We start from the raw sequence: 17509 nt of genomic DNA on the forward strand, positions 1-17509 counted from the left end.
AATTCTATCAAATGCTTGTTTAAGGCATAGAAGTTTAAGGGCTTATCATATTTCAAAGATTTCTCAACCAATTGTCGTATAAAAGTGACGTCTATGGTTGACTAGTTTTGTTGGAATTCCTGTTGTTCTTCACTGATTTTTACTGATTTTTTTTTATATTATTTTGGTTATTTTTTATATGGTGCTTAGCAGCTTCATGTCTCGATTATTCTTGGATCTTTTTTTAGAGATCTTTTCTTAGAGATAAAGATGGTTGTGCTTGTCCTCTACTCATCCGGGATTTGTTCATCCTTTATTATTTTAAGAAAGAGCTTAGTTAGTTTCTTCTCGAGTTAAGTTTCTGCATATTTGATTAGTTCATTAGTAATTTAGTCCTAGGCTTTTCGGTTCTTTAACTTTTAGAGGATCGAAGATCCCTTTAGGGACTTTGAATCATTTTAGTTAATTGTGTGGGGTTTATGTTTGCACCACATTTATCCGCATATATTTTGGAGAGCAGGGTGCGCACCAGTATGCCGGCGCATACTTTCTCGACAACCATATCATGCACGATACATTATATAAAGAAGTTTATTTTATTGCATGAACATAATTTACTGCACTAAAAAATGTTTTTACATACGTTATTTGTGAAATTTTTACTCTACAATGATAGACAATTATTCTAACAGTATCTAATGATATTTAGTTAAAAAAACAAAAATAAGAGATGTCATTTTTATTCGGATCGGTAGCCCTTTAGGAATTCAACAGTGGCATCACCTTTTTTGCCACTCAATCCCATGACATTGACAAAAAAGTTTTAAAGTAAAAAAATAAAAAAGTCGATCAAAAACATGCCGGTCCCTAGAAGATTAATTTTCTAATTGTGCTGTATATCTCCTCAAATGTTACATATTCCATCTTGGTCCCTTTACTCTCGGCTCGAGCGTTTTCTCCATTCCCCTCTATGCTTTGATAAAGATTTGAAGTTTATCTATTATAGATTTCCGAGGTTATAAAATTAATTTGAACTTCTTCGTTGATGGGCTTCTTCCTTTTCTTCAACAGATCTTCCTTTGTGCGCCATAGATTATGTTTCTTTTCACATGAGATGTTCTCCTAGTAACCTTTTTATTTCTATTATGGCATTTATTGTTCTGTTTCTGGTCACCTGTATCTTATTCCTCTTGGGTTGGGTTGCTCCTATAGACTATGCTCTTTTCTTTTCCAATGCCAATGTCTTGATCTGCTCTGTAAACCAGGGTTTTTTATTCCCCTTCTCATTTACGTTTACTTTCTACTCTCTAGTGCCTCCGTTGCACTGTCAGTTATGTTAGATTTTATGTTTTTCCACTTCGCCTGGTTCACACTATCCTCTCATACTATTTAGTTAGCGCATATTTTTCCTGCTAATCTATTCAGGTATAATATGCGAGTGCTTTCGTCTATTAGTGACTATATTCAAATTTGTTATATAGCATTATTCTTTCTTTTTATGGAGTTTTTCTATGAGATGATATTTGCAAAGTAGCAATGCGTGACCTGTTCTTACATTAGGTGATTTTAGAATCCAGACATTTAGAATCTATGGATGAATTCTTCTGTTGGTACTATGTAATCGATGGCCGACTTCTGGCCTCTAGTGAGAAATGACAATGAAATTGACATTAAACCGATGTCGATTCAACGTCGAAATCATCTAATTCGACATTTGTCATTTTCGATTAAGTAGTGTTCGATTAAGTAGTGTCGTAAAGGTGTATTGTGTTACACTTTATATTCAAAAAAGATATTGTTAATTCGAAGCTCATTTAAAACATGCATTTTAAATGACGCATGTCGAGATCAGAAGACCGTTATCATTTATCTCCTTTTTATTAAACTTTTGCATTATGCCCGACAGAGATGTGTTATCTATTCTTGCATTAAAGTCTGATCACAAATATCCTGTCGTTTTTCGATATGCCATTTAGAATATCCTGGAGTTTGTCGTAAAATCTTCTCTGATTTCCTTCAATTTAGATATGTCGAGTGCGTAGATACTTAGTACTTAGTATTCTTATTGTTTGGAATTTTAACACTAAATGTGTTAAATTGTTGTTAATAGTAGTTCATTTAATCTATGTGATTTTTAAGCCTTTCATGTATGAGTATCTCTACCCCTTCCTGCGCCCTTTGATTCTTGTCTTTTCTGCTGTAAAACAGGATATATTTCTTGTATCTAACATTGCCTTTGTCTTTTTTCTTCGTTTTCGAGATTTTGCAGATGTCTATTCTGTGTTTAGTGAGTTCTATGATCTTTTGGTCTATTGATCTCTTGGTCTTTATTCCTTCATGATGTCCTCCATGATGACATTATCTGATTCTAAATATATTCATTTTCCATATTCGTTTTTTCCTCTTCCTTGCCATGTCTTTATTTCTTTGATCCATCCTTGTTTTGAAACTGTATTAGCAGAACTATGAATGTACATTGTTTTACAGCGAGTTGCTAGCCCAACATGCTAACCCTCCTTCTTTCTTCAGGCTTGGAACCGGCCGTGACGATTACTTTCTAATCTATCCCAGGCAGAGTTCTGTAAGGCGGAGGTCATTTTCAATGTTAAATAAACAAATTAATATACAAAAGTAAAATTGAAAAAGAAGTAATAAGACGCATTATTCTCGCCCGCATGAATTAATAAAATGATAATATATGATGCTCAATTTAATAAAACAATTACAACTAAAATGTAAAAGGCTACGAACAAATTTTATTTGCTAATCTTTAATAATCTTATTAAATCGTCTTATTATTACTTCTTTTTTTAATTTTATTTTTTTGTATTAATTTGTTTATTCAATATTGAAAATGATTTCATAAGTGATCAAAACGTTTAAATTGATTAAATATTAGCAAGTAATAGCTTTTTGTTCGTAGCCTTTTATAATTTTGATTATAATTGTTTTATTTAATTGCGCATCATATATTATCATTTTAATTTTTAATTTTTTAAATTAATACATTAATAACTTTTGTGAAAAATTTTACACTTACATACAAAAATTATTGTAAGATATTAAAAAGGATTTTTAATATCATATATATGCATTTATAACAATATGTTCATCTTTCTTACATTTTTGATCAGATGTTACAACTATACGTTCATTAACATTATGGATATTTATCGATTAGAAACAATTCTCATCTTCCCATTGCATCAACGCAAGATATGCATTATAATGGGTGATCCTTTAAGAGCCATAAAATTAATTCCCGAATTCAGGGGGAAACATTTTTTTACAATTTTATCATATGTGCTCTAGAATATGATAATAATCAATAATATTTATTTTAGCAATAACAAGATTAATTAATTTTATTTCTCTAAAATTTCACTGAAATTTTAGCGAAATTTTTCTATCTGGGATATCATATTAAATTATTCTATTGTAAGCATGGTGACTTACAAGCCTTTTCGTCATTCGCCAAATTTAATGAAACTTAATGAAGCTACATTTGTAGAGCAGAGACAAAAATAATAGAATAGAAATGTTTTTTTATAGCAGCAATGGTGCAGGTTTGAGGGTGAAAATTATCCTTATGCTTACAGTGAGCATCTAATTTCTTGCATTTTAGCTTTCTCTATTAGAGCTACTAAATTTTAAATTTTATAGATGATAAGAGACTATCACGTTTCCTGAAAACAAATTCAGTGTAAAAAGAAGTCAAAATGGCACACTCAATATGGCGACCTGCTGAAAGAGAGACAATCTTATCTCGCGCTTTGCCGAACTCAGGAATAACTGACGAAGTCTATTCCCATTTCGTCTTTTTTTTTGGCTTTTGTTCTTTATTTTTTTTGTTTCTATATTTTTTTATATTGATCAACGAATTCAATGATATATAGTTATACAACCCATCATATCAGTGATTCTCTTTTGTCACTGCTGTTAATTATTATATACAAGAAAAATATGGAATTAGATCTCGAGTAGAAGCAAATCTTTTTAAATGTAGTAATGTTATATTACCTTCAAATTCAGGTAAAACATCGACAAATCTTGTAAAAATATGATTTACAAATGTTTATCTTCCTAATTGTAACGATAGTATATTTTAGATTCATAGAGTAGTCAAAATTTGAAAATATTTGAGGCAATGGATAAGTTATCAAAAAATATTAAAATTTTTTTAATTCCTGCAGGAACAACTGGGATGATTCAATCTCTCGATGTATTTAGCTTCAGAATTTAGAAAAATTTCATTAAACATTTTCAAACAGTTATTTTGTATAATTACATGAACTTACACTTAAGAAACAATGTTATCAAACTTCAATCGCTTATACATAATTAATTATTTTCTTCTCGTTTTATAAATTTATTTAAATATTCGTACAAAAGTGAATATTTAGAAAAGAAGCCACTTCATTTTGATAATCCTGTAGATCACTGTTTCAAAAATTGTGAAAGTTTCTGTGCTTTGATATGTGATAATGTAATAGTAATAAAATGCGCTTGGTGTAAAACAAAATCTTTATACATACAAGAATTTTTCAATATCCTTTTTGTAAAGAATACATAGAATAAAAATGAAAATCGCGCTACAAAATTACAAATATTATAAAAATTATAAAAATATAAAAAAAACAAAGAAACAAAGAAATATTAAAAAAATAAAGAACAAAAGCAAAAAAAAGAAATGGGAATAGACCTCAGTTATTCCTGGGAGCGAGATAAGATTGTTTCTCTTTCAGCAAGTCGCCACATTAAGTGTGCCATTTTGAATTTTACATTTTTTATACTGGCTTTGCTTTCAAGAAACATGATAGTCTCTTATCACCTCTAAAATTTAGCAGTAGCTTTAATAGAGTAAAATGCAAGAAATTAGGTGGTCGCACTTATTACTGTAATAGTAATTTTCATTCTCAAACCATTGCTGATATAAAAAAAATACGTGTCTATTATTTTTGGCTGCTCTACAAATGTACTAAGTTTCATTAAATTCGGCAAATGAAAAATAGGTTTATTTGTTAGATAAATTATCCATATTACAGAACAGAGATATGCATAATTTTTACACATAAAAAAATATTTTGATATAATCAATAAATAAACAAGTTATACCGTCTCTTTTAACAAATACAATATGTAATATATGATATAACGAAATAAACGAAACAAAATTATTTTAGAAATATATAAAATTGTATAAAATATTTCAATTTAAGGTTTTGCAGGGATTATTATTTTTTCAGTTTCGAAGTTGGCTATATCGTAACCTAACCTAACCAAAACTGAAAAAGTAATAGTCTACGTAAAATCTTAACTCAAAATAACTTGTATAATTTGTAATTTTATTATATTATACATATATTGTTGTATTCATTAGAACAGACACTACAACTTTTATTATATGAAAATATTTATTTTATCGTTCAAAAATTATACATATCTCTCCAGTCTTTAACACAGATAATTTTTCTAAGTGATTACTGTGCTTATAATAGAGTTAGTTAAAACAATTTAATTTGATATATTTTTTTAAGTTTACCTCTTTTAGTTTATGAAATAACAAAGTATGTTATATAAGGAACATACTCTGTATACGCGAGGTGATTCATTTTAATATTATGACATAAATATTCGAAAAATGTGAAAGATATAGAAAAACTTCAGAAAAATTTCAGAAAATAAGAACGATTTCAAGGGAGTCGTATTTGGTTTTTTTTTTTTCTAGAATGAAGGAGTCAAAAAGATACGAAGGTCATTACTCTATTTCATTAAATGGAATTATACAATATAATCTTTTAACTTAATACAATTCCTCTAATTATTTTGCATTATAAAAATATTAAAGTAGATAAATAAAAAAATCAGTAGTTTACAGAGTAAGTTATACTTTATTCTGTCTTATTCATATTGACAAAAATATTTAATTTCTCGTAAACTATGAATTTTTTGATAATTATTTCTTAATATTTTTAAGAATAGAATAAGAAGATAAATCAATTGGTGTTAAAAAAACATATTTGTTAAAAAAAAATATGTAAACAAAATACTTTTGTAAATAAACGATTATGTGTTTTTTTCACAATTGATTCATTTCATTATTCTGTTCATAAAAGTATTAAGGTTCAATTATCGAAAAATCAATGATTTACGAGATATTTAATATTGTCAATATATGCCAAACTAAAGTATACAATATCTCGTAAACTATTGATTTTTTTTGTATCTTTACTTTAATGCTTTTATATGTAAAATAAATAAAGGAATCATTAAATAAAAAACAAATATAATTCCATTTTAAAAAAATTAAGTGATCTTCGTATCTTTTTGACGCCTTTACTTTAAAAAAACGTGACTAAAATATATATCTCCTTTAAAATCGTTCTATTTTTGTCTAAAACATTTTTCTGTATCTTCTATATTTTTCAAAATATTTATCTATTAAAATTAAAATTAATTATCTGTGCGTGCATGCGTGCGTATTATATAAATTATACAAAGTATTATCTTTATATTAATTTTTCTCATATACATGAATATTAATATCTTTTCTTTTTTAGATTTATGTGATTTTCAATATGTTCCAATGACACAGAACAGATTAAATCCAAAAAAATTGGAATGCATATACAGTTTAATTTATCCAACGGGCATTCCTCTTTATTCTTGGTTGAAGAATGATGTACCATATTTTCTTCCACCAGCTGTTTTCAGCAGAATGGATACTGTCCAACAGTATATACCAAAAACTGAAACAGATTCAAACTCAGACAATGTAATTGGTACAAACAAAAAATCTAAAGCAGGCTTTCCCAGTTACGTGTACTTTTCTACATCTGAAATACCTACCGCAGCACCAAAAGGCATTGAAACAGCTATGAAAGTGAAGTTTCTTCAAAACACACACTTGGAGCAAGTACGTCAACTGTTCGAAGAGCGTCCAATCTGGTCAAAAAATGCCATTATGTATAAAACACGATTTACATCCGAACAACTGAAGATATTATTACCATCAGTAGCATATTATTTTATGACTGGACCATGGAGAATTATGTGGATAAAACTAGGCTATGATCCAAGAAAGGATATTAATGCGAGAAAATATCAGACATTGGATTATAGATTAAAAGCTATGCGTAAGTTATTATTTTTTATTATCAAAGATATATCTAAATTTTAAAATATACTTTATTTAATTTAATATAAGATTCTATTAAATTAACTCTCATGTGATTTATAGATGGATTAGGTTCAACTGTCAGATGTAAAAGAAATTATTCAAATTACACATTACCATATAAATCAGCACCTGTTTCTAAACAGAAACCTGCAGTACTTACTGCTACGTTGAATCAGGAACAAAATTTGAAGAAAGAGCGGCATTTATATGAGAATGTGTATATATACCGGGAAGGTATGGTACCTCCTTCCCGGCAAATGTTTTATCAGGTTTGTTACTAGTTTTCTTTATAAAAAAAATACGTTATGAAGGTAAAATAATATAAGTTTAGACAAAAAATATTCCAATAAATTATGTAATTGAATAATTGGAACTAAAAATATTTTATCTTCAAGCTCGAATGACTGATTAAACAAAACATAATAAATGTTTAAAAACATACAAAATTAAGGCAATAAGAATCTGCACTGTAATTCGTGCGCTGATATAAATATATAAATATAGAAGATAAATCAAATAATAAAATTAATAATATATTGTCAACTAATAAAACGAAGAAAGAGACGTTTCGGTTAACTTCTAACCTTTTTTAGTGTTGTAAAAAACTATTTTAGTCATAGATGATGGTATAACGTGGATTGTCCACTAACTTCCTTATGCAATTGTCGGGCAAAAGGAGTTCTCCCAAAAAAATTCACAAGCTGGATGATAAATTGCAACGACTAACCCGAGAAGTGTCGATAGAGGTCATTTAAAAAATTCATCTAAATGAAATATAAAAGTCCTCCAACGTAACATGACGAGGTTATTAAAAACGATAGGACCAGAGAGACTCTGAATCTTACAATTACATGTGAACTAATGGTAAAAATCTTACATATATGATCAAGTTCGGCAAATACAATGTCATATACATAAACAATATTATGAATCCAAATAACAGTGGTAGGTTAATTTCGCGTCCGTATTCAAATTGATTATTTTTTTTATCGTTTGATATTCATCGTTTCAGAAATTAAATGCTATAGTTTGTCTCTACATCAAAAACTTCAAAACTTCGTTTCATTTAAAATCATGTCCAAATTGTAATTGATAATTCATCATCGATGACAGAGTTAGTGTATAGTATTTCTTTTTATGTGATTCTTATATTTAGAAATTCTAGTCTTTAGCCATTTATCAGTTTATCCAATATAAGTAGCGTCACAATATTTTATATATTATACTACATTTTGAGAATAAGATTTATGGGAAGAGAATCTTTGACAATTTGACAAAACAAGACAATTTGTTTAGACTGAAAAAAGACAATTTCGAGACAACACCGTTGACTAAATTTTTCCGACTCTATGAACAGAATAACATTTATCATTTTATTAGAATAACATAACATTTTTCTTTTTTTAATTTTGTCTGTGAAATTACTTCTGACTAATTAGCTTTTTATTGACAAATTGTTTTATACTTTTAAACATAATATTGAATATAAAGTATAAAGAGTAATCATTATTCAATAAAATTTTAATTACATGTTCAAGATTCTTTTTATGAAATTCTGGATGCGAGAGCAAAAAGAACCTGTCAATTAGATCAATAATCGTGCCTCTTTTTTTATGAGAGGGAATGCTAAGAATTAAAATTAAGATATCTATCAGAGAATGTTTGTTTATGGTAGAGGAAACCGAGGCACTATGAATCATCGATTGTTTAATATAACCTAAAAAGGTTAAATTAATACTGGTACAGTATGATTGTTCATTGTCCATATATTTTTTATCTAGATGGCAGTGATTAAATTCTACCGTATCAAAAAGTATCGATCATTATGGTTTTCGTGGTACAATAATAATTTTTTAATCGTATAAAAATGTTTTAATATTGTTTTAATATTGTTTTAATATTGTTTTGTAATAGAAGATACATATATGAAGATAAGATGCAAATTTATTTGCATCTTTTCCCAACTTACTACGTTACAAGTAATAATCTAACATTTCTTTTTTTATAGTTTTTTATTAAATGTATAATTGGGGTTATACATTAATTATTTATGATGAAATGACAGAAAATATATATACTAAAAGAATAGTTTATACTTCTAAGCAATTAATTTTATTTTATTGTAATAAATTTTTTATCTTATATTAATGATTAGTTCTCATTTTCTTATAACTTTTCTTATAACTTTTTATTTTATTATTTAATAATTATTAGTTGTAATTATATTTTATTAGTGACTAAGAAGAATGTATAAGTTAATTGAAAATATTTTTAAACTTTCATCACCGTTATTTCTTGCATAATTCTACTATTTTATGTGTGACTTATGATATCCCGAGTATGAGTTATTTCTTTAAAAATATGTTTTTATTTTTTCTTAAAAACTAATAAATTTAATAAATATTTACTAAAATATTTATTAAATTTTAAAATATGCATATTTTAAATTATGCTTTAATTATTAAAAAAAAATGATACACAAATTTTTATATTTATATGCATTTTAACAGTTTGAATTTTTGTGACTTATGCCCCGGTCTCCTCTATATGTCAAACTTAATATCACCGTTATCGGTTATAATCGTTGTATTTAAAAAATTAATTTTTTGGCCACCAATTTTCATTGTAAATTGAATTCTCGGATGAAACGGATTAAATTTAGTCAATACTTCATCGGTTTCTGAGAAAGACCATAACTAAGTCATCAGCATAACGAAAAAAATGAGATGTCAAAATCAAAAGTGCTTAGCACCTCTACCTCAAGGTTCTGCATAACCAAATCAGCAGCTACAAATCAAGGGTGAATCCATAAGTGTCCTGAAATTCCGCTTATAGTACCGATCGTTAAACATAAAGTAAGTCCAATACAAGCTGAACTGCAGGAATTCATCTATGATTAGAATGGTTTTTTACAATGCTGAAGAAAGCTAAAAGTTAGCTGAAGCGTACTTCTTGTTCTTCGTTTTATTAGTTAATGTATTTTTAATGTATTATTAATTTTATTATTTGATCTAATATCTTTTATATTTATATATTTGTATCAACTGTCAGCACACGAATTATAGCGCAAATTCTTATTGCCTTGATTTTGTATATTTATTGTGTTTTGGTTTGAAAGAATCTTAATTTTTTATTCTTGTGTTGATTAAATTAAACATATAGAAATCAATGCCTTAAAGTGCTTATGATTCTGTGTGAATTTGTTTTATATGATTTGTTTTATACGTATGTAGCCCTTTAGATTTTAATATGTCACTCAGCATTATTAAGATCATTCAGATGCGAAAAAATTAAATTATTAAATTGCTAGTCAAGTTAACTCGTGATATTACTGCGGTAGTTTAGTAGAGTTTGCATCTCAAAACCGAAAAATCATTTTGCCGCGCATTTTAAAGTTCATTGACATACTTCTTTTTAACGAAAAGACAAATCACGATTATTTTCAACCAGAAAGTAGAGAAACACTCATCCTCAGTCTTATAAAGATTTGAATTTCAACATTGTCAAAACATCCACGATAATATTTATGGATTCGCTGATGATGGTTTGAAGAAAATCGAAACGTCAAATAAAATGGTACAGACAACTATTGTATATTTATATTTATATGTAGATGATATTTTTATGTAGATGTTATTAATCAATTATATTGAAATTTGCGCAACAATTTCCGCGCTGTGTTAAACTCTTAGCCCGATATATTTGATTATATTTTTCAATCTCGAAAGCCTGATTAATATTTAAAATTTTTTATTTTTTATAAACATTGTATTTTTGTTCTACAAAATAAAAGAAAATTGAGTTTCAGAAAGTTAAAATAATTTTGTGAATGATTCACAGTATATCAACGAAAGGTTAAAAAATAAAAACAATAAATATTTATAGATATATGAACAATAACAATCAAATATTTTCCCAGTAAACGAAAATGAATTAAAATGAATTAAAAATTGCAATTCATTTTAATTTGTTCGAGTTCATGTTTTAGAGCCCGGAGGTGGATTGAAATAAATTGAAATGAATGATATCTGAGGACATAAATTCGTTTTTGTTCATGAACATTTGTAATTCTTTCTTTATAAATAGAACAGTATTTTTATATTCATTTTGATCGAAAAAGGAATATTCCTATTCAATACTGTGTTCATAAGAGAACGTTCCTAAATGCAAAAGCGATATAAAAAAAACTAACACTATCAGTCGAAAGATTACGTTTGAAATAAATATTTCAGATAGTCAAATTCTAGGATCCTGTAGATTCTGTACCTGATTTGATATTTGATTATTTTAACTTTGACACAAAATATCTCATAATACAGTTTGGAAAAAAATTTTCAAGTTGTAGAATTTGAAGAGGGCCATTAAACGAGTTATTTAGATTAAAAAACAAATTAATTTGAGTCTTATTGGGCCCAAAATAGATTGAAAATATAAATAGTTCATCTAATGATCTTCTTCAAACTCTACAATTTTTATTTGAAACATTTTTTTCAAAAATTAGAAGCATGAAAATATATAGGCATATAATAAGAGTCAAGCGCGGATATATGCGCTAAAAAATTATTCAGTTAATATAATAGTATATAATTTAAATATAAAATAAATTATTTACAATTGTTAATTTACAATTATTGGGAGATTATTTATAAATTAGTCCGTTCAAAAATGCATATTTCAAAACAAAATGAATGAACAGATCAATAAAGTATTGTCCATCGCTACCTATTACTTTTTCCTATCTCTCAGGCAATTTTCGAATTCCACCTCAAAAAAATGATTCGTCTTTGGAGGCGATCCAATTTTGGAGCTAATTTTCGATTTCTGCGAAAAAAGTGGACCGGTGACTTGCCAAATCCTTCGGAACAACCAGTAATCAGAAGAAGCAAGCATTCGGAGAATACGGCGGGTGCGATAAAACATCCCTTTGAGCGTTTCCAAATATTTTTTTAGCGACATGAAGCCGAGCGTTGTCATGAAGAAAAATAACTTTATCATGTTTTTGCTCGTATTCCGACCGTTTTTCTCGCAATGCACGGCTCAAACGAATCAATTGTAGCCGATACCGATCGCCCGTAATGGAATCGCCAGATTTTAGTAAACAAGACCCTTTTTGGTCTCACCAGATACAGAGCATGATCTTCGAACCATGAATGTTCGGCAGTGGTGTTGATGTTGAGATCGATGGCAATGATTGACCGGACTTAGCATAGTATTTTTCTTCTTGAGGTTATCATAGAATATCCACTTCTCATCCCCAGTCACAATCCGATGCAAAAAACCTTTTCTCTGTTGTCTGTGAATCAGCTGTTCGCAAGTGAAAACCGCCTTTCAACATCTCTCGGTTTCAGTTCATAAGGCACCCAATTTCCTTGTTTTTGAATCATTCCCATGGCTCTCAATTGTACAGAAATGACTTGTTGAGTTACCCCCAATGATTCTGCAAGCTCCTCTTGCGTTTGACTCTGATCTTCGAGTAATGCCTCTAATTCTTTGTCTTCCAATTTTTTTGGCTGTCCAGAGCGAGGCTTGTCTTCAACGTTGAAATCTCCATCCTTGAAACGTCGAAACCATTCCCTGCATGATTTATTAGTTGGAGCAGTGTCACATAAACTTCGACAAGCATTCGATGAGCTTCAACCGTACTTTTCTTCCAATTAAAGCAGAAAATCAAAATCTGCCGCAAATGCTGCTAACACAAAATTCGATATTTCAAACACAGTAAAAATCAAGGTTTTTGTATGAAACTTAAAGCGATATAAACTGAATATTCTTAACAGATATTTAACCTCTCTGAACTATCAAAATCAGCTATCACTATGAACCATTCACAACAGCTGGAGCCATCTTTAGGGAAACGGACCGAACTAATTTGTACTCCCAATAGTATTAATAGACGATTGAAAAATATTATTAATTTTAAGAGAAAAAAAAACGTAGTGATAATATCGAAAGCGCAGGGCTGATTTACTGTTCTTAGAGAAACGGACCGAACTAATTTTACTCCCAATATTTACATTAACATGTTTTGACTCTAGCTTTGAATTCTCTTCAGAATAATAAATTATATAATTAAAAAAAACGCATTAAAATGTAATCAAACGCATTGAAATATAATTAAATAGGTGATTAAAAAGATGTTTCAGTATATGATCGATGTATCGTTTGTAGTTGATTGACCGAAAAAAAAACCTGAAAAATGAATTGAAAAGTTAAAACGATACTGACAAGGGACGTTTCACTCTCCGGTTTTGATTCTCCTTGAAATATTGTTGTTAAACACAAAAATCTAAGAGATGTATTTTTTTATATGGGTGCTAACTTCTATTTAAGGACGTTTTCCGACTGCAGTTGTATTCAACCTAATGAGCACATTAATGCTCACCATTATGAAAATATTTATGAAAATTTATTTCGGTTTTATATAGTGTTGGGTTTAAATAACGAAGCAAGCCGTTTTTGATTGACAAACAGTAATTTAATTATACTTGCGAAAGGAATTTACATTTAATGGTTCTATGGATCGAATGATACCGAACAAAAAGGCGGATAAAGAAGAACATAGAGTATAAAGAGAGATGCCGTTGGAACTTAGTCAGACTACGTGATGGAACGCAATCTGTCAGTACAATCTTAAAACTATAATGCGCGGATTGAATAAAAGATTACTTTAAACTCAACACGCCTTTCTCAATCCGAGCGAAAATAATAAAAAATATTATTACATACGTATTGAACATACTATTTCAGTCCTAAGAATTCAATACATTTGTAATGTTTAAGTTTTGGTAGAATTTTAGTCAAAATATCTGCTGCCATATCCGCAGTAGGAACGTGTTTCAAACACAATTTATTCTCTCTAATGGCTTGTCACATATCAATATGCTTTATACGCGTATACAAGATCGGATTTTCTGCTAAATTAATGGCTCCACGATTATCGTATCGGATATTTATATCTGCTAACTTCTTCAATCCGATTTCTGTCATGACGGCCTTGAACTAGATTGCCTCCTTCACAGTTTCTGAAAACGTTATGTATTCTGTCTCGGTTGAAGATGAAGCCACAGTGCGCTGCTTCTGTAATCGCCAACTAACAGCTGCACATCAGGAATGCGTAACCAGTATACAATCTCCTGTCATATTGACAACCATCTCAGTCAGCGTCGATATATCCCACGATAGGGTCTTGGGAATGTCTGAAATACAAACCATAATTAACAGTATCACAGAGATATCTTAAAACCTTTTTAGCAATAATTCAATGTTTCTCTGTGTGACAATGGTTAAATTGTTCAATAGCTTATGTTAGCAATATCTGGCCGTATAGCCAATGCCAAATAATTTAACGCTCGAACTAATCGATTTTCATATATATATATATATATATATATATATATATATACCACACACATGCGCGCGCGCGCACGCACGCACACAGGTTCATCCAAATAGCTATTGAGGTATACTGTGATCGCATCTATTTGCCGTATAGTCATCTCCAGTTTTGCTGATATATATTAATAATTAATGATTTAATGATTCGAATCTTGCGACAGGAGCAAAACTTTGTTTAAAATCGATTTCAGTCGTTGATCTAAATCCTTTGGCTACCAGCCTCGCTTTTCTACGTTCTATTATACTGTCTAATTTTCCACGTATTCCTCATGAGAATGTTACTGACGTTATTCATGGCATTGTCACACATCATTAATCACGGTCTTCTCTTCAGCATGCGCATTGTCAAGTGCTTCATTCAAAGAAATCTCTATTGTGCCTAAGAATGTCTATCAGATTCGCTTCGTAGAAGATCTCCTTCACAATCGTCCTGAGATTCTATTTCTGATGAGCATTGCTCTTCCGCGTTAGCTTCTTCATTTGCTCCTTTGTTACGATTACGTCATCTTCGCTGTAATCACGACTTGATGCGCTGGTACTTCTTAAATGATATTATTTTCTAGGTCGGCCAATACCTCCAGTTCTCACTATAAGGGCGTCCTCTGTTCTACATTCTTTCTCTACTTTCTGCTAAGGTCCTGCTTCCGGAACTGAAGAGATCATAAAGTCGATATCATTTGATTCGTGTTCTACCTTTGAATTTATTTCTCTTCCAGTATCTTCAATATCGATGACTAATTCACTTGGATTACTCTCGTTATTAAATCCAATCTCTTTTAAAAATCTGACATCTCTAGATACTATCACACTTCTTCGCATCGGAATCCATATTCTTTAATATAGTCCGAATAACGATCAGCACACCTTTTTCTCCTCGTTTGTCAAATTTTTCTCTTCCTATTGTTTTGTTAAGTACATAGACTTCAGTATCTATTGTATACGAAGAGGCTCAAGCTTTGGTCCTGCCGTTCTGTATCGTAAGGAGTTCGCCCATCCAAACTTTTAAATACGCATCTGTTTCCTCAAATAATACGCTGCATGTATGGCTTCGATCCCAAAATGAGTCATCTAATTTTCCTTGAAACAGGATACAACGTGCCATTTCAACAAGAATACGTTCATTCGTTCCGCAACTCCATTTTGTTTGGATGTATACAGTGCTGAAAGATGGCTTTGCACTCCATGGATTGAGAAAATTGTCGAATGCCTCATTACAAAATTCTCTGTCAGATTGGAGAAATTTAATCTTTTCACCAGTAATTCGTTCCATGCGGGATTTATATTCCTTGAAGACTCTTTTGTCGTAGAAAGTTCTATCCATCTTGTACAATCGTCTATAAATATCAGAAAGTATTTGGCACCTCCTTTACATGGTTCTCATTGGACAAGTCCGTGTGTATGATCTCTAATTTCTTTTTCGAATGAGAATGTGATTCCTAAAATGGTAACCTTGTTTGCTTTCCTTTAATTTCGGGTCACTTACGTTTCTTAACTTAACATTGATGTTTTTTACTATTTTACTATTTGTTTCTTGATCATTTTTATCAGACAGCATTTGATGTGTCCAAGTCGCTGATGCCAAAGATTGAAATTCTGCATAGGTATCTCGCTAACTGCATCCGCTTCCCGAATATAGTATAGGTCGCCTAGCGATCCGCTATCATCTTGGTTTTTCCTTGAACATCTTGTATGATTGCTCTATCTTTCTTGAAGATTATTTCGTGATTACGATCGTCATTTTGGACATACAGACGAAAGATTCATCCGAATATCAGGTGCTGGAAGCGTTCAACGTGATTTTTCGATTTCCGCTTCCATCAAACTACTATCATATTAACATTACTTCTACTTGTAATGCTTGCCGAGTCGTTATTGGTCAGGTTCAATCGTCCATAATTTTTTTTAACTACAAACATAATCTCGTCTTTATATATGAGAAGAACATTCACTGTCTAAGCACCTTTCTTATCGTGCTTTACAAACGTGTTGCATCCTGCTTTTTGTGACTAACATGAAACGCATTCTGTGCTGTCACATTCTATTCTCATTTTTCTTCTTAAAGCAGTCACTTGATTTGTATCTCATTTTTTAACATTTGTAATAGCAGTCGGTCTTTTGAATTTTGGCTCTTTTCGCTCTGGATCGCTTTTACTATTGCTCTTCTTTTTCGGCAGATAACCTTTCTTTTTCTTTCTTTTCTATGCTACTGATATTTGTGAGGTTATAAGTCTTATGCATACGAGCTTCGCTTTCTTCGATAATTTTTACTTTTAAAATCTCAGCACTTGCTAATCTATCATGCGACTCGATAGCACATCGAAAATTTTCATAGCTAGTAGGAAGACTATACAGTAACATGATGCTTAGCACATCTTCATTAATTTGGACACCCATAACGTTCAATTTGTCGATGGCGTCAAAAAACTTCAATAGATGCTGTCGTACATCTTGACTTTTCTGTAATCGTTGCAATATTAATTGCTTTAATAATGTAGCTTTCCGTGCCGGATCTTTAGACGTATAAATACTTTCTAACTTTAACCAAAACTTACGAAAAGTAATACATTCACGAATCTATTGCAATTCGTTTGGACTAATTAATAAGATTAAATCAGACTTAGCCATTTTATCCTTGCACGTTCACGCTTCCGTTGTCTTCACTGACTGATCATTGCCGACAATAACTGCCGATTGCTTCTCTTCTCCGTTAACATATTTCCATATGTCGTTTTTCATCATCAAGATTTCTACTTACATAGAAATCATAATTATCCTTGATAAGTGCCTCAATACGTACTTGATTTGACATGTTGCCTTTTTGCCACGAAGAAGAAGAAAAGAAAATGTCTAATCTCACAATCAGTCTAATGCTTGCTTGTGCACACATCACGTATACTTCTTACACATGCATTAGGCCCATAACCTGTTGGATTTAAATGACTAAGCAAGCCATTA

The 17509-nt window shown here is 30.1% G+C and overlaps 1 protein-coding gene across 1 annotated transcript in view; it reads left to right on the forward strand.

Annotated features, from left to right (window-relative positions):
• Positions 1-17509, forward strand: part of LOC108693268 (general transcription factor 3C polypeptide 5) — a 51059-nt gene that overhangs the window by 22144 nt on the left and 11406 nt on the right. The window contains exons 5-6 of the mRNA XM_018202139.1: positions 6540-7115; positions 7220-7428. Coding sequence (XP_018057628.1) covers positions 6540-7115; positions 7220-7428 — 785 coding nt within the window. The remainder of the gene's footprint in view (positions 1-6539; positions 7116-7219; positions 7429-17509) is intronic.

The sequence above is a fragment of the Atta colombica genome, unplaced genomic scaffold (assembly GCF_001594045.1).
Source record: "Atta colombica isolate Treedump-2 unplaced genomic scaffold, Acol1.0 scaffold9, whole genome shotgun sequence".
NCBI classification, from domain to species: Eukaryota; Metazoa; Arthropoda; class Insecta; order Hymenoptera; family Formicidae; genus Atta; species Atta colombica.